The 25,888-nt window shown below is 37.4% G+C and overlaps 2 protein-coding genes and 1 long non-coding RNA gene across 3 annotated transcripts in view; 1 reads left to right on the top strand and 2 right to left on the bottom strand.

The window, feature by feature from the left end:
* Window positions 1-25,888, top strand: part of LOC311301705 (uncharacterized protein) — a 571,741-nt gene that overhangs the window by 517,121 nt on the left and 28,732 nt on the right. The window contains exons 2-3 of the mRNA XM_084426982.1: window positions 9,801-10,112; window positions 10,210-10,234. Of these exons, the coding sequence (XP_084283108.1) occupies window positions 9,801-10,112; window positions 10,210-10,234 (337 nt within the window). The remainder of the gene's footprint in view (window positions 1-9,800; window positions 10,113-10,209; window positions 10,235-25,888) is intronic.
* LOC311301595 (uncharacterized protein) lies at window positions 1,913-5,474 on the bottom strand. The gene is made up of 4 exons (XM_084426849.1): window positions 4,826-5,474; window positions 3,059-3,121; window positions 2,828-2,959; window positions 1,913-2,625 (listed from the first exon to the last, which is right to left on the bottom strand). Exons 1-4 carry the CDS (start codon window positions 5,298-5,300, stop codon window positions 2,339-2,341), a joined length of 957 nt encoding a protein of 318 aa, XP_084282975.1. The 5' UTR covers window positions 5,301-5,474; the 3' UTR covers window positions 1,913-2,338.
* Window positions 21,126-24,446, bottom strand: LOC311306744. Its single transcript, XR_014630218.1, has 4 exons — window positions 24,135-24,446; window positions 23,591-23,646; window positions 22,101-22,175; window positions 21,126-22,010 (listed from the first exon to the last, which is right to left on the bottom strand). It is a non-coding gene; the product is annotated as an uncharacterized lncRNA (long non-coding RNA).

The following is a 25,888-nucleotide window of genomic DNA, read 5'->3' as shown; positions in this document are numbered from 1 at the left end:
ATGAGGTTAAGTGCTGATGGAAGAGATGAGTTTTCAGTTTTCTTTTGAATGTCTTTTGAATGAAACAGATTTGGTAAAAAAAAAAAAAAAAAAAAGCTCCAGTGCACATTTGTGTTTGTCATCTGTTGAATGTCAGATGTTTCTTTTTACTGCATGTTTCTGCAGCAGTGAGCAATGTAACCAATGCACATGATTATTCTTGCGTAATGTTATGAACAGCAGCTACGCTAGTTATTTTATATTTAGGGTTAGTGTTGCTACTGCACAAACAATGTGTAAACAGTGTCAATCTGAGCAGAAGCAATATGCCATCCAGGGATTTCTCGCCTACTGCCTTATGAATTCTGAGGATTCGGAAAACACTATTCGTTTCACGTTCTGTTTTCACTAAGGATTCGGACATACTATTTTATACGTATTTTTTTTTCCTACTTTATAGTAGGCGATTATGCATATTCAGACGCAGCGTAAGTATATGTATAAGCACGTCCTAATCTCGCAGAAAATTGTACACCACTCAGATATTTCTCACCTACTGTTTTATGAAAACTAAAGATTCGGATTATACTATTGTGTGTCAAACTCATGTTCACTGAGGGCCACTTCAGCATTATGGCTTCCCTCAAAGGACTGGTTGTAACCTTAAGACTGTATAAATGTTACATATTGTTAAATAACTGTCTCTTTATTTGATTATTACTATTTGACCTTTGCCTGGATTTGGATTATGATTGTGGATAACCCTTTAAATAAATATTGCATTTGTATCCTTAACCTTTGTGTCTTAGAGCAGATCGTAACACTCACCCTGAGACACCATATCACATGCCGTTATCATACATTTATCATGCTGTGAAAATGCACAAAACAAAATGTAAGCACAACCATTAAATTGCATTCTTATTCTTGGTTAAAATACATTTTTAAATATTATTAATTTAGTTTTCTTTAAAAAATACCTACATATTGTTTTTCCGGCTGAATGTCTGATCGTTTTCCCACGGTCAGTGTGTCAATGTCTGGTTTCAGGTCTTGTGCTGTAGCGATGCGTAAAACAGCATACAATCCATTATCTAATGTAACTGTAGATCAAATGCTCCTTTATAGTAGGCCATATGTCAAACTCAAGGCCCGCCACATGATTTTATGTGGCCCGCAAGAACATATGATTGTCTTAAAATAAAAGTCTATGCTGCTTTATATCGTAAATTGAGCATAAATTCCCACAATGCAGCTGATTTAGAGACCCATGAAGTGATGGCATTCCGCCACTAGAGTGCAGTGTTTCCACATCAGCGTTTAACTAAGCAGTCTTCCAATAAGTGGAGTTGACAAATATCTACAAATAATCCCCAAATCTCCAAGAATAGAAACATTTATGGAAAAGGAAGGCAATTTAATGAAAGATGGGAAAGCAAATACATGTTTGTGCTTCAAGGAGAAACACTGATATGTCTTTTGTGTTGTGAGGAGGTTTCAGTGGTGACGAGTTGTACGTCTGCATTTTGACACCAGTTACAGAGCTAGTATACAAAATGTAGCCTCCAAGAAAAACAACAAATTGTCCAAGAACTAAAAGGCAGACTGCAATCACAGCAGGATAAGTTCACAAAAGTGACAGCCCAAAGTGATTCAGTAGTGAAGCTGGGTTTATTGTGACTGAAGGACCCTTCGTCCCACCGTTCCCTCATTGAATCAGGCTTGTTCGAGTCCTTGTCTGAAGCCTGGTGTGAGACTTCAGATCAATGTACAGTGAGATATTGGTAAGAATGAGGGGCTTGTGACAGAAAAATAAACTTCTTTGTTTTTAATCCTGAAATTACACAACAATGCCATTATTATAACATAAATACGATATTATGACTTAAAAATAAAAACTCTTTGATCTAACATATTACTGTACTACTGGTTTGTTGGAGAAATATTCAAGAACACAAGGAAAAGAAAATGTCACAATAATGTCTCTTTATTCTCTTTATGTAGGATGAAGAAATACAGAACAAGGATTAGTAATAAGCTGCACTTAAAAGTTACTATTACAAGCTATTATTTAACATTCCAGATTTGTTTACTTTAACAAATAACTTTTGAGTCACGTGATGTTGATGGGTCCCGTCTGTCTCAGTGCTGAAACTCTTTATGTAAGGTTACATGTATAGACAGATCAGAGCAAATGAGTATTGTCTATTATACTAACTTTCAAACAGTAATCTATTGTAAATGTGCACATTATTTCTCATTAAAACAGGTTTATATGTTAATGCTTCCTCATGATTTTCATCTTAAATCATACACTAAAGGTTCAGAATGGTTGGAATCACATTGATGAAAGCTCCTGTTATCTTAAGGGAAACAGCATGTATCCACTGAAAGTGTTGTGGTTATTCCCGTTATCCTGAATCCTGCTGCTAGGCCAAAGTAGCACATAGACCACATCTCCAGGCTCCAGGATCAACACGACTCCTTTAGAGGAGTTTAACGCACCCTGAGGCTGTTGAGCATGTGCTATAACCACATTCTGTCCATTCTTCATAATGTGGGCACTTGCTGGATTTGTTGGATTACCATGAGCATAGACGGAGAATGTGAACACGTACACTCCTTTCAGCGGGGCGGTGAAGATACCTAAAGCAAACAAGAGATACAGAAAAGACCCAGCTGATTCCTGAATGACTGCTTCATTACCAAGCACAGTGTGATAGTCTTGAAAGATGGCAGATCATTTATGTCTCTTATACACATTGCACACCTGTAGAGAGGACTGAATGGAGCAGAAGGGTTTTCATCACTATAACTGAGTTTTATGACTCACTTTATTAATAATTACCTGTAATTGGGTTGTAGGCATTCCCTATGTTTGTGAAGACGTTCTTGTAGACTAGTGTGATATCAGTGGTAGAAGGACCAACATCTCCACTGCCAGACTGCAGAAGTCCAGCTGAAAATGCTATCTCTCTGTCTGTAATAGAAAAACATAAGCAATATTGTGATATATTACTGTATTACGCTAAGAATGCATACACACTGAATTTAACTTCATTCAAACACACTGTTTTACCTCTATTTTCCTTTCTCAACTCTTCCACTTGACTCGACGTGACTTGACTGATATTTGACATTTCTGTGAAGAAATAAAAGAATGTGTTAAATGATATTTATAATGCTTATTGAATAGGGGTGTAGCGGTACACAACACTGGCGGTTCAGTACAAAGCTCAGTTTTGAATTTACAGTTCAGTAAAGCAGGGTGAAAACTTAGCATAAAATTGCTTTTTTTTTTCTAAATCTAATTATAAAATAATTTTTCAACTCCAATTCGTTGTTGAAATATAATCATTTACACAATGGCGGTCATAATAGTTTTCATGACAGACTGATTTAAACATTAAACATAAATAATCAAGGCATAATTAACAGGTTAAGTAAAATATTAGGAATATATAGGCTAATATAGTGCATATATTTAGCAAAAGAGTTCATCTAGCGAACTAAACGAGCTGTAAACACTGAATGACTTAAGTGACATCATTTACAAGCTGTTTTTTCATGTCTTTCGGCCGTTGATTGAGAAATTACACAAGATGGGTTTCAGTAAGTTGTACTGTATCTTTCAACATACCTTCAGATGTTCATTCATGCTTATTCTGTAACTAGCATTAAAGAGGAAGAGATGATCGCGTTCACTGTGTCTGTCATCACATTAACGAGCATCAAAACGGCCTTTATTGTTTGAATTTTGTGATAAAATGGACACAGTATGGAAGTTGAGACTTTGATTAATATAGAAAGTAACAAAACCAGGCAATATTTATGCAAACATAGACCTCTATTTGCACTGAATTAATAATGTGTTAAGCATTCTGCAAACAAATATTTTGGGGATTTTCTAGACAATTTTTAGTCATAAAGTGAGCAGGATATATTAAAATGCAAGGTATGGATTCTGCAGGCATGTGTTTATGATACTAAGTGCGCTCCCCAGCTCTACAGCACCCCACAGTTATACAATGTAAACCTGTGGTGAAAACTCAAACTGTAGTGCGCTCTGCGTTCACACCAAACGTGAATAGAGCGTCTGGCACGAGTGATTTACATGCTTATCACATAAAAACTTGATTTCAATATATTAGACATTAATTTTGTATTGAATGCTATTTATTCCATATATATAAATCTAGATTATATGAAAAAATATTATTATAATGTAAAGACAACCAACATACTTTAGTGTTGAAAAAAATCACAGGATAGTGATTTTATGTTTGTTTTGAGAATAGACATGACTTTTTTTTTCTCACTAGAATTCCTACAAAACTTGTAATATTATAAACAACATTACGGACGCAATAAATACATTAAGGCAATTCTAAAATGCCATTTTATGCGTTTGACGTGTACACTAAAGTCTGTCAAATATCACGAGAGCGCCACCCTCAGGCTGAATAAAGCAAGGACATTAGAATGCTGACAAAAGTGTGTCTGATGTGTTCAGCGATCAGAATTTATAGTTTACAAAATGTTAATCATAAACTAGCGCTGAGACCCAGAATCTGCCCTATGGCCAGGAGCCGCTACTAAACAAAACTTAGGGCTTATTGCGATTACTGGTGTTTAACGCTGGTTAAAAGCAAACAACACTGTGTTCGTCATTGCACATGAGTATCGAACCGAAAGACACATACTGAACATTCACGGGACGATTATGTGTACTGTTACACTCCTAATAGATAACACAATTTACACAGTAAACACTCAGTTTTACACTGTGCAGTGTCCTGCATTGCTGTTTTACTCGGAGGATCACTGGTAAAAGAGTGAATGTTACCGTCATGTTTCTTGTTCAGCTCTTCCAGGATGAAGGTCTGTTGTTCATCAGCTTTCTCTGCATCTCCCAGTCGCGTCTCTAGAGCTCTGATGTTGGCTTTCTGCTCTGTAACGGTGGCGGTCAGTTCTCTGATGTTCACTTTCTGCTCTGTAACGGTGGCGGTCAGTTCTCTGATGTTGGCTTTCTGCTCTGTAACGGTGGCGGTCAGTTCTCTGATGTTGGCTTTCTGCTCTGTAACGGTGGCGGTCAGTTCTCTCAGAGCTGCATGGATGTCAGTGAAGAACAGATGACAGTACTGTGTGCTGTCAGTCGAAGCTTCAGTTCTGGAAGTGTCTGCTTGAGGTGGATTCTGTCTTCTGTCCTCAGATCTGAGCTGTTGACTGATCTCATTCTCACCGAGTCCTCCATCGACCGGCTGATGTACGACACACACAAAGGTTTCCAACAGCAGCAGTAAACACACTAAACCCTTCATTCTTCACTGATGTGTGTGTCCAGCTCTTGCTCTGTCATCCCCACAGTCCCGCATGGTCTTTTATAGTGTGCTGATTTACTGACTTTTGGACATGATTTTTTTATTGTTTCAGATAAAAAGGTAGTTAAAGTTAATAATAATTAAAGGGATGTTCCGGGTTCAGAAGATGTTTAGCGTTAGTTGGGGACATTTAATATTCAACAATCTAAGTGATCTGCCCTACTTAAGGTGGACGATGACGCACTTTTCTTCTAGAAACAAACTGTGTTGTATTATTTTCATGTTATCACTGTGAATCTGCTTTGAAACAATCTGTATAAATAAAGGTGACTTGACTTGACTTTATTCACAATGTTGAGCACAACAGAAAATATTAATCTTTTATAAATTAAAATAGATTGTCACGCCACTTTCTGGTATACATTTGCATCTTGCAAAATTACTAGGTTTACCAACTTTATGAAAGAAAGAAAGAAAGAAAGAAAGAAAGAAAGAAAGAAAGAAAGAAAGAAAGAAAGAAAGAAAGAAAGAAAGAAATCCAAACAAACAAATAAACACTGGATGTAAATTTACACGGACAAAATCAGAAAGTGACGTTTACATACTGTATATAATGTTAACACTTTGTGGCAATACTACTGAAATATTCAATACTACTAAATATTTTAATATTTTAAACTGCTTTAACTAAAGAATGAGTTTGCATTTATTTCTGTGGTGATTGATCATTCCACAAATGTTGCTGATGGAGTTTAACTTGTTGAATTCCCAAAATTCCTTCAAAAAACAAAAAACCCTGTATCAACAGAAGGGGAACTGAATACATGCATGGATTAATAAAAAAAAAGGACACAATCTATTTAATTCTTTCCTTGCCGTTAATGTATAATTAAATTATATATAGCTTATACTGAAAGTAATGATCTATATGTGCAAAACCTGTCAAGTTAATTTTAATGACATAAAAACATCAGATGTAATAATTAACCTGATTTGCAACTTTTCACGTGCAATATTGCCTTAGATTTAAGATAACGTTTACAATGACTTGATTTACTGTGTCAGCTGTATTTTTACCCATGTTAATTATTACTTTCTTAAGGTTCTGTCTGTCACGTACGGCACCTCAAAGGAGATGGACAACACAAACAGTCTCTGTCAGGACAGCTCTCGGAGAGATTAGCATGGTAATGGCTATGGTAATGTTAATGTATTTGGTCTTAGGCTGAAAAGATCTGTTACGCTGATGCTGCAGAGTAAGTACTGAGACTCCCTACTGCCATTACATTCACAGACACGCAACGGCGGCACATATAACATACATTAATAACTAAGCAGGAGACAGAGTCCTCTTCAACCCAGACATCTTATCAGGTCATTTACAGTCTTTACAGCCAATACCAAATAAAGATGCACAGCCACACAGCTTTTCCCAGTTGGAGCACAGTGATCAGCAACAGCTGGAAGAGACTACTGGTACATTTGTAAAGCCACTGTTCACTCTACACAACTGCTGTCAGGATTCATGACTTGTGTGAACTTTACGTTCTGTGTTTGGTAGTCCTTTGTAGTTTTTCATGTTGATTAGCCTCCCAGGTGTATCTTGTGTCCTCATTACCTTGTTAAATGTAGTTTTAATCTCAAAATGCTTTTATGACGCGAAACACAGTCAGTTATATCTTAAGTTATTAAACAGACAGGACAAACCACATCTTATAATTTCAAAAGAGATGAAAACGTTCAGACAGCCTACTCTTAAGTACTCTTTGTTTATTGCTTGTAATATTTTTTATTCTTTGTTATTTGTTTTGAAGCTATATTTGTTAAAATTATTAACATGTAATTGTATTAATTTAGTTTTTTAATGTGTAATTATTATAAGTAGGCCTACTTATAATTATGTAATTAAATATTTTAAGTTTTATTAATAAGATCAATAAAAGAAAAAAAAGTTTATCGGCTCATGAGGTGCCTAAAGATTCCCTTCCCTAATTTACAATGATTTATTGCTTGTTTTTGTTGAATAATAGAAAAGATAAAAAGCTTAAAAAAATAATCGCATATTAAATCGCATTTAGATTATTTTCCAAAATCGTTCAGCCCTAGTTTGTTCACAGTTTCCACTGCAGAATGAGCCGCTTGTGTAAGATACAGCAGAATAACCCCTGGGGTCAAGGTCAAGGTCAAGCTTTATTAAGCTCCTTTATGCACAAATAGAAACAACTGACATATACAGGACATCTCAAAAGTAATAATAATCATACATTGTGAATTACAAAATACAAAAGTACATAAAATATAAAAAATAACCTAAGAAATTCCTCTAATCTAAAGTTCTACTATCTAAGAATCTAAAGTTAAAAGTGAAGAATATTGACATTGATAATTAGGCAGCATTTCATAAAAACACAAAACAAACAACCAAATAACAGCTAACTAGAGTGATTTACAATGTTAGATTTGAAGCAATGATTACAGGAAACTATAACATCCTGATTTGTGGCATTTGGAATGATTTAAAATCAGGAATATTTAAAAATATTATTATTAAATACCTGTCTGGCACCCGAATATTACTGATTGATTGATTGTTTGTGTAGATATATATGTTTCTGGAGGCTTTGTGACTGAGAATCAGCATAAGACTGAGGGCGGCTGTATCTCGAAGCATCACTGTAGTCTAGCGGTTAGGACTCCGCCTTATCACATGGGCGGCCCGGCTTGAATTTGTCTCAGAAAGTTTTTTGTTCGTTTAAATTGTATTGTTGGGCGGCCATTACACTGTCCAGTCCATATTACTCACTTTCACCCTCTTTTATCCAGTCTAAAGAACTCCATCATTCCCTTCTGTTCAACAAAAGCACTGCCCACTTACAAGATTATGAAACAACAAAACTTCCAAGAACTCATTTATTTATTTATTTATTTATTTATTTATTTATTTATTTATTTATTTATTTATTTATTTATCTATCTATACATGTGTACATGCATGTATATGTTAAAGGGTAACTAACCCCCTGGTCAGAGCCTGACTCCATCCACTGGCAATATTTGAAAAATATTGGAGTCCATGCAGGAGTAGCAGCGTTTGGCACTGCGTCGCTTTTCAGCGCGAGCTGTGTGGAGAAGCCCATTTCCACCTCTATTGCGTTGCCATGCTACTAACTAACTATGCTTCTAACAATACTACACTAACAACTATGCTAATTAACTACCTAGGCAACACGAAATAATCTAAATAACTATATAAATGTTATGTTAAATAGATGCTAAAATTCTCTATCCTGGTTGTTTTCAATACTCGCAATTCCAACTCCTGACTCGCTACAGTACAGTGGTTTTGACGAAACAAGATGTTTTTTATACCGCCAAGGGCATGGTGAGCTGGAACCTGCTAACGTCACGTACCACCGCAAACATCCAATAGGAAAATTCAACTGCAGTAGCCACTGTTCAACCTGAAGAGGGCAGCACTCAGACGTTTTTACACCATATATTGTAGAATTAAAACACTTTATACCCAAATGCCAAAAAAGTTACTCGAGTCAATGAACAGCACTAATAAAGCCCCATTCTTACAGATCATTAACTAAAAAAAGTTAGTTTAGGGTTTAGTTACCCTTTAATATATCATAACCCATCTACCAAATATTTTGGCACTGTCAGACTCTAAAGCGACACTGTCAGGATTTTGTTCTGCATGATATCAGCATTGACCAGCAGGTGGCGCTGTGTGCATTCCAAACCTGGAGAAATCAACCACTTTTACACACATCAGGCTGGAAAGCTTCATGAAGCTTCATCTCACCATCACTACCTTCAGGTTCACTCAGCTCAACAGTTATACGCTATATTAGCAATAATGATTATTTTGGGAGACATGGATGAGCTTTGATTGGTGGTTCCCATCATGCACTGCAACATTAGGCTTTATGTTTATTTCACCAGTGATGGTTGGTTGGTCAGATGAGAGGAAGTGAATAACCACAGGAGGAGCTGATGATGTTTAAAGGAGGAGCTGTAACTATATATAATGAAGAGAAAGACTGACAGAAACAGAAAATGGCTGATAAGTGTGATCTGTGTCTGCTGGGACTGGTCATTCTCTCTTCACTTCTCACAGGTAAAGAAATCTGTATTTTCTCTAAAGACATTTAGTGGAATTAGTCTGGAAAGAGTTCATTTGAACATGCTCAGTTTATTCTTGCACACATTCACGTTGTGATCTCAGAGTTGTGTATTGATACACACAGATCATACTGTATTATTCCTGATACTGGACATAGTGTCACTCAAACATCTGATGATGAAGAATTATCTTCATATTAAGAGTGTGTCAGTGATTTGAACAGCTCTCTGATAAAGACTAATAGTTTATTCTGGAGAGTGTGTTGTTTGCTTTAAGTCAGGACAAATACTATGATTTAAAACTTGTGTGTTTTATGTTTCATTTATTAATATATATCATAATGATCACTGAGATATACTGTGTTTCAGGAACCAGTGGAGTGGATTATGTGTACATCAGTTCTGGTGAAAATGTCTCTCTGTCCTGTAATAAAACTCTTTCTGACTGCAAATCAACTACATGGACCTACTATTACACCTTCAGACGTTCAGCAGTTAAACTGATTACTGGAGGGATAAAGAAGAACGACACAGAGAGACATGAGAGACTGAGTCTGGAGTCTGACTGCTCTCTGAACATCAAGAACGTCACAGGAGGAGATCATGGTTTATACAGATGCCAACAGTATGTGAATGGAGAACAAGGACCTGATGCTGATGTTTATCTGCATGTTCTTCATGGTAAGTTTATGATTATGTGGTCAATTTAAAAAGGGCAGATTCTCCCTTTAAACTCAGATGATGATTGAAGAGTCTGTGATTTGTGTCTTGTGTTCAGTTTCAGTGTCTTCATCATCATCATCATCATCATCATCATCATCATCTTCATCGTCATCCTCACAGACTGAGATCAGTCCAGGCCGCTCTGTGACTCTCTCCTGTCAGTTGTATTCATATTATAGACTCTCCTGTGATGATTGGGTCAGTTCTGTGGGAGTTGAGCTGTTGTGGGTGAATCAGGCTGGTGTTGATCTGAAGACAGACTCCAGATATCAGATATTATACTCATCAGATCCAGATCACTGTATCCTCACTCTGACTACAACACTCCTGAATGAAGATGACAACAGAGAGTGGAGATGTCAGCTTACTCGCAGAAATCAACTGGAGACCTCAGTCAGATACACTGTCAAGTATTCAGGTGAGAAAACACTCTTTTCTGACAGATTTGTCACAGAATATCTATGTATTGACGGCATCTAAAACATACAACGTTTCATGTATGAACACATCAAATGCACAAATATTGATGAATTAATATTTCAATATTATAAAAATAATAAAACTGGTACTGCGTTAGATTAAACTGGAAAGGCTCATCGTACTTGCATATTGTTGTCCTATTGCTAGTTTAACTGCTTCTGTTGTTCTCATGTGTAAGTCGCTTTGGATAAAAGCATCTGTAATGTATGTAAATGGTAATGTAATAAATGAATCCTTGAGGTTTCAATCCTGAATTGATGGAATTATCCGGCTGATTTTATTGTGGCGGGATCAAACGGCTGAAGCGAGAGACTGATGATGTGTGACAGTGATCATGTGATCATGAAGTGTGTGTCAATGTTTCTGCAAACATATAAATGCTAGTGTGCTAGAGTCTCACTTAACATGAATATCTATGAATGAATAAAGCATTAAATAGATTTATCTTTGGTCAATGGCGATAGTCATTCTCCTCCTGACAGCTTGAGAGTGGATAGAAGATAATAGATGACAGACTCGTGCACATATTCATCATTTCTGTGATGTGAAGCTCAAGTATTATGTGATGATGATGTTGTGTATATGTGGCATTATGTAATATTAAATAGTGACACCATAAAGTTTAGAATTTTTTTTGTGTGCAAATAACAGCCAAGATTTATTTTCATTTATATGGATGTTATGGATATATTTGCCTACAGTGTTGAAAGTCATTCTCTTGTGCTTCATATGTAAACTGCTTTAAATATAATATTAATACAGTAATGGACAGACTCAGACTGTATAATCTCTCTCTGTTCTGTGTGATGGAGCTGATTTGAGGATTCTTGGATCTTGTCTGTTCATTCCTGTTTTTAGCATCTGTTTTCATTTTGAATGATTGCTATAATTTTCTTAATAAACCTCTGCAGTTGTGTTTAATAAGTCTCCTTTCCTGAGATGTTTGTTAGGAATATGATAATTCCCCTTCATGAGCTGGTAATGTATCTGTAAGTCCACTGAAGCGAGTTGTAGTTGAGAAGCCGCTTCAATAACCGAGAGCTAGATATTGGGTCTTAAACACCTCACGACACCCTGAAGGACCCACTGAGAGGTCAGACTTGAAGCACTGTTCCTGAGATGCTCTTCTTGGTGGTTAACTGTAAGCAGCAGACAGATCCAGCAAGAGGAGAACTGAGGATTCGGAGGCTCCTCTTGCCAGTCTCAGAGCTTCAATAACCGAGAGCAGGGCCGTCTCAGTTTAGTGGCGCTTCTGAAGCCAGACTGGTTGTTGTCCAGGAGGATGTTCTGTGTGAGAAATGTAGATAGTTGGTCGAAAACGACTCGTTCAAGTGTTTTAGCAAAGTGGTCCAGAAGTTCAGGGAGGCGGAAGTTAAATCAGTGGTGCTTGAGAAATACATCCCAGATCTTCCAGAGCATTTGTAGTGTTGATAAAGGAGTCTGGATCTGATATATTTCTCAAGGCTGGAGAGAGTAAAGCAGAACGTTATAATCCATGTGTAGAAAATGTGTATAAACTGTGTTCAGAGCAGATGTGTGTTGAGATAGTGCGGTTCACGATACGCATGTAAAGCAACACTTCACTGTGGCATCGTGTCTCTATACAGCAACTCTAGCAGGATTTAATCACTCAGTTGATCAGAACAGAGGAAGTTAATAACCACAGGAGGAGCTGATGATGATTAAAGGAGCTGTAAGTAGTGATGTGACGTTCGGCACCGAGGCTTCGAAGCTTGTATCAAAAAAACAAAACATCTCACACTGAAGCAGTGTATCGGAGCTTGATTCGTTTTGCCGTAACCACGTGATCTGTGATGTCCGAAGCTTCATTTCCACACACAGTCACGTGACTGCTTCGTATTCAGATTCAGAAATAGCGCGAACCCCTTGAGCCGGTTTCCAGTGTCATGCCCTTCGGCAGTAGAAAATAAAAAAAGAAATAGACTTAGCCCTCACACTGTTGAACAAGTCCTGTTCCTTAATAAAAAACTTTAATTTATGAAATTACCCACAAAATAAAATGTCAGCTCTCCAGTTCACAAGCACTTCACCATTCCACAACAATTTTCTTTTATTGTGATTATATATGCCTACATGAGCTTTGCCTGAACTCATAGGATTGGGACTGAGGCTGAAGTTTATGTGAATAAGGCTGCATTTGTAGATCAAAGCAGATTCATAAGAATTGTTTCTGTACAAGTGAATTAGTCCCTTTTATTATTATTTTTTTTCATACATTGTATAAGAACTACATCAACACTAACACATGAATTATGAGGATTAATTGTATTGCTTTGTGGTTTACAGAGCACAAAGTGAATTATTAAATGAAACAAAAAATGAAAAATGGCTGCTTTTCCACCTTTGACCACAAGTCGTGGTTTGTCTGAGTGTGCTCTCCTGTTCCTCATGTGCTCTGCTCTCTTTATAATGTGCTTCTTGTGCTACGCTACTGTTGTTGCTAATAGTCTGTTGTTCTTGTTAAAGGAACACGCCGACTTTTTGGGACTTTATCTTATTCACCGTATCCCCCAGAGTTAGATGAGTCCACACACACCCTTCTCATCTCCGTGCGTGCCGTAACTCTGACGCACCCACCGCTAGCCTAGCTTAGCACAAAGACAGGAGGTAAACGGCTCCAGCTAGCATACTGCTCCCAATACGTGACAAAATAACGCCAACATTTTCCTATTTACATGTTGTGATTTGTATAGTCAATATAAAAAGTGAAGCTGTACAAACAGAAACACAAAAGGTCACTCGCAAGATATACTGGAGATCAACAGATGAGTCACGATATGACAGTCAGGTTGAGATCATTAATCTAATATGCAAATATGCTCCTGTCCATCACTCAATTGGATAGACCTACAACCAATCAGAGCAACGCAGTGAGTGACAAATGCTTTGATTGCGGTTCTCTGTTTGTCTTTTAAAATGAATGCGCTGTCGATTTCTTTTATAACAGACGCGATGGCGGAATCTAAACATCTCAATTCTCCAGCTGCAGTCATCTCTGTTGAAAACCAATTCAACCCAAGCGCTCTTTGATGACGTGGGTGATTACGTAACCACAGATCATCTGTCTATCATCGATTAAAGCCCGCCCTGGCAATTTGATTGGCTCGGCCTTCTGGGAGCCGAGCGTAATTACTCCTCAACGGATCGAGTCCAGACCGAACTTCCCGACCAAAAAATGTTGTGGGCGAGGTTCGGGCTGGCACCCAGGCTACAAGCGAGTCAGACTAGTGCAGATATTACAGATAGGTCATTGTCTTTCCTCCACGCCACACTGGCGGACTTTTTCTCCCCTGTAAAGAAATGCTCATTTTCAGACCACAATTTAAAAAATTGAGCTGTTTGCTCCTTGCTCCCTGAAACAATTATTAAACTAATATTAGCACAAGTTTTGCCTCAAACCACCTGAGAAATTTTATAAGAAAGAAAAACTTGTGGCCTTTTCTTTTTCAAACTTTCTTTTTCAAACTAACTAAGCAGCGCTTACTCGCGGTAGGAAGAAAATGCATGAGTTGATTTGTTAAACATGAAAAGGACTTAACCGTCTGGCATGGCCTCTCGCTCTAACGTTAATCTAGATAAATGTTGTCTATTATTAAGTGCATATCCAAGTGTTTTCGAGCGGAGTGTGGAGCGTGCACTGCATGACATGTAGGCGCCGACGCGATTACTTGCATTTTCCTATCAACAGTGGAAACAGCTCAAAATACTCCATCATTTCTGGCCAAACAGAAAAGAACAATACATCATTCGACTACATTTATTTGTGTAAACTCACAATAACAAGAAAACGTCTCGGGTTACGACTGTAACCCTTGTTCCCTGAGAAGGGAACGAGACGCTGCGTCGAGAATCAACACATTGGGGAACGCCTTCAGCGTGACGCGTCTGAAGTCTGTATAGAACTAGTCTAATCTTGATTGGTGTTGCGTCATGACGTCACTCGTGACATCGGATGTGACGGAGATGCGGAAGCTATAAAATGACGCCGGCACATAACAGCGTCAGCTTCTGATTGGTCGAAGCAAGTCGTTCTCAGGAGCGCGCGAAGTGTGGCCGAGGGACGCAGCGTCTCGTTCCCTTCTCAAGGAACAAGGGTTACAGTCGTAACCCGAGACGTTCCCTTTCGAGGGAACTCGCGCTGCGTCGAGAATGGACACATTGAGGAACGAAATGCCCACTGCGCCACACTGAGAGATAAACGCCCTGGTGTGAAGCAATCTGGCACACTCAAGACAAGAGCACTTGTGAGCCCGGTGTAGAGGGCAGATCTAGACTGTAATGTCTTATGAAGGTGTGTGGGGAGGCCCAGCCTGCGGCATCACAGACCTCTGGAAGGGAAGCACCCGCTAACAAAGCTTTAGAGGAAGCCACTCCTCTGGTTGAGTGGGCTCTTATTAGAAGAGGCGAAGGCAAGTTGCGCGTCTCGTAAGCCGAAGAAATAGCTTCTACTATCCATCTGCTGATAGTTTGCTTAGAGGCAGGGGAACCCTTCTTAAGTGACCCAAAACACACAAATAACTGATCCGACTTCCTCCAGCCTGAGGTTCTCTGAACATAGGCCTCAAGGGCTCGGACCGGGCATAAAAGGTATAGCTTCACTTGCTCATCAGACACATGCGGTGGAGGATGAAATGCCTGAAGAATTACAGACCGTGCCACATTTGTAGGCATCTTAGGCACATAGCAAGGTCTAGGGTGGAGAATGACTCTTACTCTGCCGGGAGCGAACTCGAGGCAAGAGGGAGTAATGGACAGTGCCTGCAAATCGCCAACTCTTTTCAGGGAAGTAATAGCGAGCAGGAAGGCTACTTTCAAAGATAGAAATTTCTCAGACACCGTGTCCAGTGGTTCGAAGGGTGCCAGGGATAACCCCTCAAGAACCACAGCCAGGTGGAAGACTGGAAGGTTCAGAATGAAGGATGAAAATAATCATTATTGCTAATGTACCGTATAACTGTTGAGCTAAGTGAACCTGAAGGTAGTGATGGTGAGATGACGGTGGGTGAATGACAGATAAGGATTTAAAAAAACGGGCAAAAAATTTAAATGGCGTTAAGTTGCGTCTCTGTGTGAATGAATGATGATGTTTTAGCAAACTGTATTGCCGTACTGAGTTGAGTAAAAATTGACAGAAATATGTTGAAATAAAATGTAGGCTGAAAATTAACATTTATATGCCCTAATATTTCATAAAAACGTTACAGTCAGGCGTTTCTGTTTGTGTATGAATGTTTCGGTTTTAGCAAACTGTATTGCTACACTCAGTAAATATCGACAAAAATATGTTGAAATAAAATGTATTTGTATAAGCAACGTATTAAACTGCAAATTAACATTTATATTTCTTATAATAAAAATGAAAGACCTATGTTACAGACATATGAAAGACAACATTTCGTTGATTAGTTTTGGATAGATTATACATTTTTAATGTAAAATATCTGCCACCTCAAATAAGCTTTCAAATAAGTTTGCCAATATTTGCTTATGTTAAATATAATATGTTTTGTCAAAAATAAAGTTATCAAATAATCAATCAAATCCTTAACTTTGAAATATGTATGATAAAATGTATACTTTAGTTTTTACAAAGAAAGATTACACTTGAATTGTTGTAATTGTAACCTTTTTAATAAACAAAAATATATTTACAAGGTAGATGTAAACAAACTTTTAAAAGGTAAATATAAGCCTTTTCTTTAAATAACTTTTATTGTGTTTTATTATTGACAAATTTGGGGAGAAGATAAATATTCCAAAACTGAAAATACAGTATGAGAATTAACTGCACAATTACTAGACATGTTTTCCTTGGATATTATAGGCCAAATTGCAAGCACAATATGTGGAAAAATAAAAAAGAATTGAGATGCTTCCAACTGTTGCTCTTGCATTCTTGTGGCTCAGTGACTCACCTGAATGAATGGCTCATTAAGTATGCGGGCCCCACTGTCTCCTAAGGTGTGAACCACTATATATGCATGACCGTTGACGCCCACTCCGCATATGGCCTTTCCAAACAGAAAGTGCTTTGCAAAATTCAAATCAATGTATTGTGTTATGTGAATGATTAGGCAGGGTGATTTTCACTTCATTTTGAAGAAAAAACACTAGGCGATGACATCTATTAGACAAAAGTCTTATTGGCACATATTTAGAATGTGTTTTATGGCCTTATTTCAGAAACTTTAGTTTTTAGTTTTTTCAATAACCATGCATAAACATTATTCTCTCAAAAAATGCAGACATGTACATTCTTGTTGCTCACATTTCATGGTAGCCCTGTTTGTGCTAAATAGTGTGTAATTTTTTTTTGCCATTAATATGTTTATAAGCAACTGAAAAAAGCACAAATGTCAGGGCATGTCAGAACATCTCAAGGACCCCAAAAACACCTTACTGTACGTTCACACCGCCGCCGACTTGAGCTGCAAAGAAGCTCTGGCCGCCCAGTCAAGGACGCTTGTCAAAAAGTACGGGGAAGGTTGTTGACGCTTGTTGACGCTTTGGCCGCTCTGACGTAGCAGCATTCTGTGTTCGATCATGGAAGAAGAGAAGTGTCACACCATGAAATGTAAACAGAAAAAACAAGCAATGCATTCGGCAATTTAGGATATCGCGCAAGATTTGTCAACACAGAAAACATTTCATCCCTGGAGAGTTTTTTTTTCGACACCATCGTATCAATTGATTTTGATTAATATGCGCGAGGGAGAGCGAGAGCATGAATCTCTCTCTCTCTCTCTCTCTCTCTCTCTCTGCTCGTTCTTATGCCCTGTCAAGCTGACAGGACTTAAAAACACATGCAAATGATACACTTTCACTCTATGATGGTTAAACTCTGCAATTAATAATTTTTTCTCGGAACTAATGTTTTGGTAGGAACGAAAGTTTACATCGTATGTGTCTCCGGAATCAATCAGCCAGGACGTCTATATTCCGATTGGTTGCTGGCGTTTGCCGCTGCTTGCCGCTGAACCGCGTCATAGCTCATTACCATAAAGTTGAGCTTCTCTCAACTTTCAGATTGACGCTCCAAACGCTCAAAACGCGACGCCGAGGAATTTGACGCTCCTTGCAGCTGAGAGAAGCCAGCTTCCATTGAAAATGAATGACTTCCGGTAACTTTGGAAGCTCAAGTCGGCGGCGGTGTGAACGCACAGTTAGACCCCAGAGGGTTAATCTAGATAAATGTTCGGTATTATTAAGCGCATATCCAGTGTTTGTGCGGAGTGTGGAGCGCGCACTGCATCACATGGAGGCGCCGGCGCCATCACTCGCATTCTCCTATCAACAGTGGAAACAACTTAAAATACTCAATCATTTCTGGTCATAGAGAAAACAATAATACATCTTTCGACTACTTGTATTTGTGTAAACTCACAACAACAAGAAAACTTTGTGTTTTTGTAAAATAAAAGAAAACGAACAGGACGTGCTGTCATGGTCTCTGTGAACTGGAGCGCGTCTCAAAAATAAATCTACTTTACAGCGGAGATGTGTGTATGTTTGCAGCCGACACTGATTTACAAAACACCAGTTTATTAATAAACTATTAAAATGCTTCGTTATTTGTTCAGACACATTCATTATCATTAGCTTTTGCCGGTGCTTTATGCATGCGCTTGAGCGGGAATATAGGCTATAGCCACATATGGACCCAGGATTGAATATAAACGTGCGATTAGTCCTAATTGCTTAAATGAATGACTCTACTAGTCTAGAACAATCTTTAGTCTATGGCAACTCTAATCATTAGCCTATATTTAATAGCTGACATTATTTAATTAGTAATTAGTATCCAGATATTTACATTAAAATAGTTGAGTTAGCATAATTAATGAAGTTTAAATTAAGATACTATATATTTCTATAAAGCATTGCTTATTCCACCACACAAAGTACTCTTTATAAGGAGACGATCCGTTATGCATGTGAAGATTAGGCTGTATCTTGAAGATTGCTGTATTGTATCTTATCTTATCTTATAAAGATGTAGATTGACGTTTCGTAAAAAAAAAAAAAGATTAAATAAGAACACAATGTTGTACTTTTTGTTAAATTAAATCACTAGATAATAAAGATATAGCCTATTATCAAAAATAAATCTGATGTGGTTAAAGGCATATTTTGTACATGACTACACATGTCCTTATAAGGCCAAGAAAATATGTTGTTTTAATGACATAACATCTCGTTATTTTTTATTATTATTATTTTTTTTTTTTTATTATTGCTCAAGAACAAAAAAACATTATCAAGGAATTAAATATACATACATAAAAACAAGACAAAAAAAAAAAAAAAAAAAAAAAAAAAAAAAAACAAGAATGACATGGCAGAGGGAAATGACAAGAAAATATACATATACAAGGAAAGCATTTAAGTGCTTGTATTTACTTCAAATATTTCTTCATACTATTGTATAAATCGTAGGGATTTTTTATTTTTTATATAACGAAGAGAATGAAGAAGTGAGCTTAATTCAGAGTCAAAATAAGGATAAGACAGAATGTTATTTGCAAATTTTAGTTTATGAATGAAGAATTTACCGTAAAGAATAAGGAAATTGACAATGTACTCTAGGGGTTTATTTTTATCATCATTATAATAGAAAATAATGTATTTTAAACTGCAAGAAAGAGTCTGAACTGAAAGAACGTCAGACCAAATTTTTTTGGATATCGGGCAATCATAAAACAAATGTTCAAATGTCTCCTCTGCTTGTTTACAAAAGGTACATGACCTGTCAATATCCAAATATTTAGAAATATTAGAGTTGACAGGAAATATTTTATGTACAATTTTAAAATGTATTTCCTTAGCCTTATTGGACAAACAGTATTTACCAGGTAAAAGCCAGGCCCTTTTCCAATTTATATCTTCTACCAAAGGTCTCCAATATAATTTTCCTCTTGGAGAAATATTTTTCATAAATTGAAAGATTTGGCGTATATGTCTATTTGTACATTTCTTGTCCAGAAAATCAATTCCATATAAGAGTGAAGTAGACTGTATTGTGACTGTTCTTCTTGGATTATATATGGAGTGGCTTTTAACCAGATGAATTAACCCAGGCGAGATTGCTTTAACCAATGTGTTAAACTCTTTTGGATGAATCGGGAAATTGTCATAAAATTCTCATAAGTAAAAAGGTTACCTGAATCATCAAATAAGGAGAGGATACAGTTAATATCATTTTGGAACCATCTGGGAAAAAATAAAGATTTATTTCTGACAGTGATATCACAGTTATTCCATAATAATGTTTTGTGAGGTGAAAAACTGTGAACGTAACACAGCTTCCAAGCAAGGGGACATTGTTGATGAAATCTGGACAAGGCGACAGGTAGACAGTAAATAATTACATTTTAGAATAAAGGAGAGACTACCGATTTGATTAAATATTTGGTTGGGGATAAAATACCAAATTAAATTTGGATTGGCAAGACATCTCTTAAGCCAATTTATCTTAAAGATATTTATCATATCAGAAAAATCTAAAATCTCAATGCTCCATCTGCTAAACCGGAAGCACAAGAAAATTGGTTAATTAAATCTAAAGCCTTTGACACATATTTTCCATCTTTCAAGAACAGCGTGGTGTCGTCTGCCAACTAACATCTCAGTATTATGACATAAGATCTTGTCATTACGACATAATTGAGTGGAAAAATGAATATGTATGCAGTGAATGCGTCCCTGTAAAACAGTATAATATGGTTATTTGCTTTTGTCTATATAAAGTCAGTGTTTACACTGCCATAGCCTATCCTTATTACAACCCGCTTTATTATTGTAGGGTTTATTTTCCTCAGACATGGCGTGAGTGTTTTCCAGATGTGTCTGTCTCTGCGGACTGCAAGAGATGAGGGGCGGAACAGGGAGTTGTCCAGAACACACACAAGCACACAACATGTCAGAACCAGATGCTGTTGGCAAGATGACAGCTCGTACACTGTAAAAATAAGAGGTGCCTGGAGGAACCTTTTGGGGTTCTTCACTTTGCCACACCGGCGGAACCATCTGTAGATCCTCTAGGACCCTTTAAAATGGGCCAGTTGTCTGAGGAACCACACAGGTTTCCTGAGGCACTCTTATATTAGGCACTGTGTGGAACCACTTCGGGTGCCTCCAGGAACCACATTTCATTTTTTAAAATATTTAATTTCATGTTGTATGGTTACCTTTGACTTCTATTATAATAAACAAATCGAACCAAATACAAAATAAGAATTGTTTAAAAAATATTTTATATTCATTTTTATACATACAACTCCATGGGAAAAAAAGCTAACTATAGATTAATATCAATGAATACACACAAAAAATAGTATAATACATAAGCAACATGAATAATCAACCATTTACTGTATATACAATAGGCTATAGAAGAAAAGACATTTCAACAAAATGCATGTAAACACATATGTTCCATGAAATAAATCAATGTAAATTTTTTTTTTTTTTGACTAATTAAAAATGTCCATCTTCACTTAACTTTATTTGTGTTTCAGTCCGATGGTAAGTCTGACATGCACTGTTTCCAAGTCTGAAAGCTCTATTAGATGTCAAAAACAAACAAACGGTGCTAATATACACTCATTGTGCTGTAATATTCCTGAAAATTATGATCCTCACCTTTATCTCTATACCGAAATCTCTGATGGTTTAGTTTTTCAGCTATTGTGAATCATAAAATGTTGAAGTCTGGGATGCCGTTATGAGACTGTAATGTACACTATGGCTTTTGAAAAGCTTAAATGTGTGACTTGAATCAACAGTGCTCATAAATGATTGTTGAGTATTCTCATGAAACAAGATAGAAAAAGTAGAGGCTTCGACCCGGAAACAGTATTAAGGTGCAGTAAAATTATCTGTGGTTCTGTGAATGTTCACTGGTGAATTCCAGTCATTTCAGTAAGAATCCACACGATCAGCAATTTAGTTTGTTGTCAAAAATGTCACTATGGGACCAAGTTGGTCACTGGAATTCGCTAGATTTGACCAACAGAAAGCTGTGTGAAAGTGACTCCTGTACATTACGTCGCTACACTGCTGACAATGGCCAATGGACCTTTTTTTGCCTGTGTAATTTCACGAAATTCACAAATGTGACCGTACCTTTACTCACTGCAATCAAGTAAACATAAAATGTAAACATAAAATGCAATCAATAATATCATCTTCACAAGGGACACGTGAGGTACTTAAAGAGTTAGAAAAGTGAAAAGGTACAAAGGTACGTTTGTTTTTCCTCTTTTCTGGTGGATGGTCCAGGCACTTCAGTGATTTTCAGGTCTACTGGAGGACTTTTATTCTTGTTCAAACTTGTATTTCAGCTTACCGAGATCCCTGCAAAGTACAAAATGTACTGTTAGTAAGGTTATTAAAGTGATAGTTGTGAAATTTAAATAATTTCCTCAGCCTTGTGACGTTCCAAACCTGTTTGACTTTCTGTCTGTGGAACCCAAAAGCAGATCTCTGGCATAATGCAACCCCTGTCACCATTCAATTTCACTGCATGAAACACAGGCAGAAAAAAATTGTGTAAATCATTTATTAATAATAATAATAATAATTCGTTACATTTATATAGCGCTTTTTCTGAGACCTCAAAGCGCTTTACATATGGAAGGGGGGAATCTCCTCAACCACCACCAATGTGCAGCATCCACCTGGATGATGCGACGGCAGCCATATTGCGCCAGAACGCCCACCACACACCAGCTTACTGGTGGAGAGGAGACAGTGATGAAGCCAATCAGTGTATGGGGATGATTAGGAGGCCATGATGGACAGAGGCCAAGGGGCAAATTTGGCCAGGATGCCGGGGTTACACCCCTACTCTTTTACGAAGGACATCCTGGGATTTTTAATGACCACAGAGAGTCAGGACCTCGGTTTAACGTCTCATCCGAAGGACGGTGCTCTTTTGGCAGTATAGTGTCCCCGTCACTATACTGGGGCATTAGGACCCACACAGACCACAGGGTGAGCACCCCCTGCTGGCCTCGCTAACACCTCTTCCAGCAGCAACCTAGTTTTTCCCAGGAGGTCACCCATCCAGGTACTAACCAGGCTCAGCCCTGCTTAGCTTCAGTGGGCAACCAGTCTTGGGCTACAGGGTGATATGGCTGCTGGCTGGTGGGGTATGTAATCTACAAAACGGCCGACAGATTTTGAAAATACACAACTCAAATGGTCCTACCGTCTTTCCTCTGACGCTGGCCCTGATTCGCGGGAGGGGGGAGGGGGGATGGTACGACCGTTTGATTGACACACTTACTGTCCAATGATTCTAGGTGGTCTTGGAAATGATTGGCTGGAGTTTTTCGAGTCCTGCCCGTTCCACAGATGATTAAATTACTTAATTTTCATTTCAGTGCTTCTAACTCAGTGGCTGTAAGTGGGTTAGGAATAGGATTTCAAGTGATTTTGAAAAAATGGTCAAAAAAGAAAATTACATACCCCACCTTTAAACCATTCTTATGTACACTTGTCTACTTCAATTCAATGCAACAATTTATGTAAAAATGGTTAAGCTCCAAAAATGTCCCAGAAAAGATCCTAAAAATAATCAATGAGTTCACAACTCATGTGTTATGGGGTTGTGTTGTAAGTCTTCTGAAGCCATTTAATAGCTTTTTCCTCTTTTTTTTTTGTCAGTGAGACTAAACTTGAAGTTATAATTCAGAGTTAAAATGTCTTATATTCAAATGCAAATGATAAAGATATAAGAAGAAATGCATAGCATTATTGGCGCCAGACCTCTAATATTATTTTTCTGAGTAACATGAATGAGATTTGAGGGCATGAGGGAAGATTTTCAGAGAATAACTGATTAAAAAACACAAGTACACAATCAAACAATACAATTTCACACAGCTAAAGTTCATAGTAATAAAGTACTTGCATGTGGTGCAGGTACTTACTGTAATTCAATGCTGCCACTGAAATGTTCAGATTATTTTAGAAATGTACTGTAGTTCTGGGGAAACAAAAGAACAAAGCTGATTATTCACGACATAATATTTATTGAGCAGTAAATGGCTTTAAATGTTATTTGAGAGAATGAGGGCACCTGTAGTGAGTAAAGTTAGGTTAGGCTGAACAAACACAGACCAAACTATATTAACCTGCTTTTGTTATTCATAACAAACACCAATGACGACAGCAGGAATCAGCTAAATTACCGGTAGTTAGGCTGTATATCCGCAATTTGAAGACACAGTTGTACAGAATATGTTGCATTGAATGACTAAATCAATCTCAGACTATAAGTCAATAATTTCCATTTGTTCATTAGATCAACGTAAGTTAGTTAGCATCGCGGCTAAAACCTTCATACCAGATACTGTGCAATAAACGAGTGGTAAACACTGTAAAAACGTAGTAATTAATAATAAATGTAGTTTATATGTGTGTTTGAATAGTGAGTAAACTCTGTATTTATATTTATTTGGCGAGTTTACAAACCTTGTAATGGAGAGCCGAACAAACGGCGGGAGCTTTGATGAGGGGAGCCGTTACTTTCTAACCCGATGACGACCAGCTGAGCTTTGTTGCGCGCGAGCAGCGCTGAAGAGACGACAGCAGAGGAATAGCAGCAGTTTGCAAATGTCATTTCAAGTTTAATAAAAATAAAAATAATAAATAAATGGTTAAAAGTAAGAGTTAAAAGTCAGAACTAAGTTTTTGCACTATTTTCTTTATTGTTTAAGTTGGACCCCCCAAAGAAAGATGCCTGGACTTTCCCCTATGGACCCCAGGGCTCTTTCTGCTGTGTGTAAGTGAGATTTTAGTGCAAAAACACACTCGTGGTGTAGCGAGAGGCCCATATCAGAATGGCATTTCCTACGCAACGGCTGTGTCTGGAGCTAAACAACAGAACAGGAAATCAGACACTTTCTGTGAGATGTCAGAAGCGGAAATGCTTGAGCTTGTGAGGAAGATTAGTATCAGAGACTGTTAGAAAGTCTGCTTATATGCTGTGAAATGTGAGTGGAAAACAATCTTAAGGCAGGAGATCCGGAGGGATGACTTCAACCCGACCACATTTTAAATGCATATCATTTTCAGTGTATTTCACCTGTGCGTTTCTATGCTTTCTATTACTGCATTTATTTTGTGCAAGTGAGAAGAGTAAAGACCATCTGTTTCATAAATCATCATCTGTCTGGTGTTTATAAGCAGCACATACAGTATTTTACTATGTGTAAAATATACACAAACTTACCTATATTAAATTGTTTGTGGTACCTACATTTAAAAATGTAAACGTAAAATATGTGATGATAATATTGATCGAGCAATTGATGTAAGTAAAAATATATGCGCAGAATCTAAATGCATGTTGTACATAGATGTTGCCTAATGGATTGTTTTCTATACCAGTTCATGACTGTTTCCTCTGTGGTTTATGTGCAGCTGTGGTGGTTTTAAGTGACGCTTCAACATTTGTCCTTTTGTGTGGGCCTAAGTTATGATTCAAGTCAAAGTTCTAGCGCTAAAATCATTTTAATCATCATAATATAACATTCACTTCTACACTAGACTAATGCTTTCTGTTTTAGGCAATAAGTGTTTCTTTTAATTTATAAATGTTCTTGCTGATGTGGCACAGCACTACTGAAATGAATGCTGAGGAATCACTGCTACCAGAACATTTCATATTAAAAAAAGAAAAAATCAGGCTTTGTCATCAGGGCGAGGTAAACAGAGGAGCATAGAAGGACCTACAGAACTCCCTGTCTGATCCTATCTGATCTCCCGTTGCCTTCCTTGTGATGATATGTACAAAGACTGTGAAGGATGCTGGGGATGTGGACAACGAGGAAAACTACAAGCGTTCTTCTACTCTGAACATGAGTTTTCAGGAGACCATGGGCTGGTTTATGCGGCTGGAGGCACAATCTGATCTTCTGTAGACAATATTAGTGCCAGAACATATAGATCGGGTTCGCATAAACCCTCATTGTGTTGCCCTTCAGTTAAAAGATTTGGTGATGAGTGTGCTTGCAGTTAGTTTGTCTCACAAGGATCATAAGGTGTGTTTGACAGCGGTGCATTTAGCTGTTCATTAGTGTTATGTAAAAAATTAATCATCAGCAAATCAGGCATACAATATGACATGAGAAGATGTTTAAACATATCTATAAAAAAAAGAAAAAAAGTTTAGACATAAAGTCCAATTCCAAGAGGATTTATTAGTGCGTGCTCCACAGTCTAGC

Source organism: Rutilus rutilus (genome assembly GCF_951802725.1).
Source record: "Rutilus rutilus genome assembly, chromosome: 1".
NCBI classification, from domain to species: domain Eukaryota; kingdom Metazoa; phylum Chordata; class Actinopteri; order Cypriniformes; family Leuciscidae; genus Rutilus; species Rutilus rutilus.
This window is presented reverse-complemented; position numbering and strand designations above follow the sequence as displayed.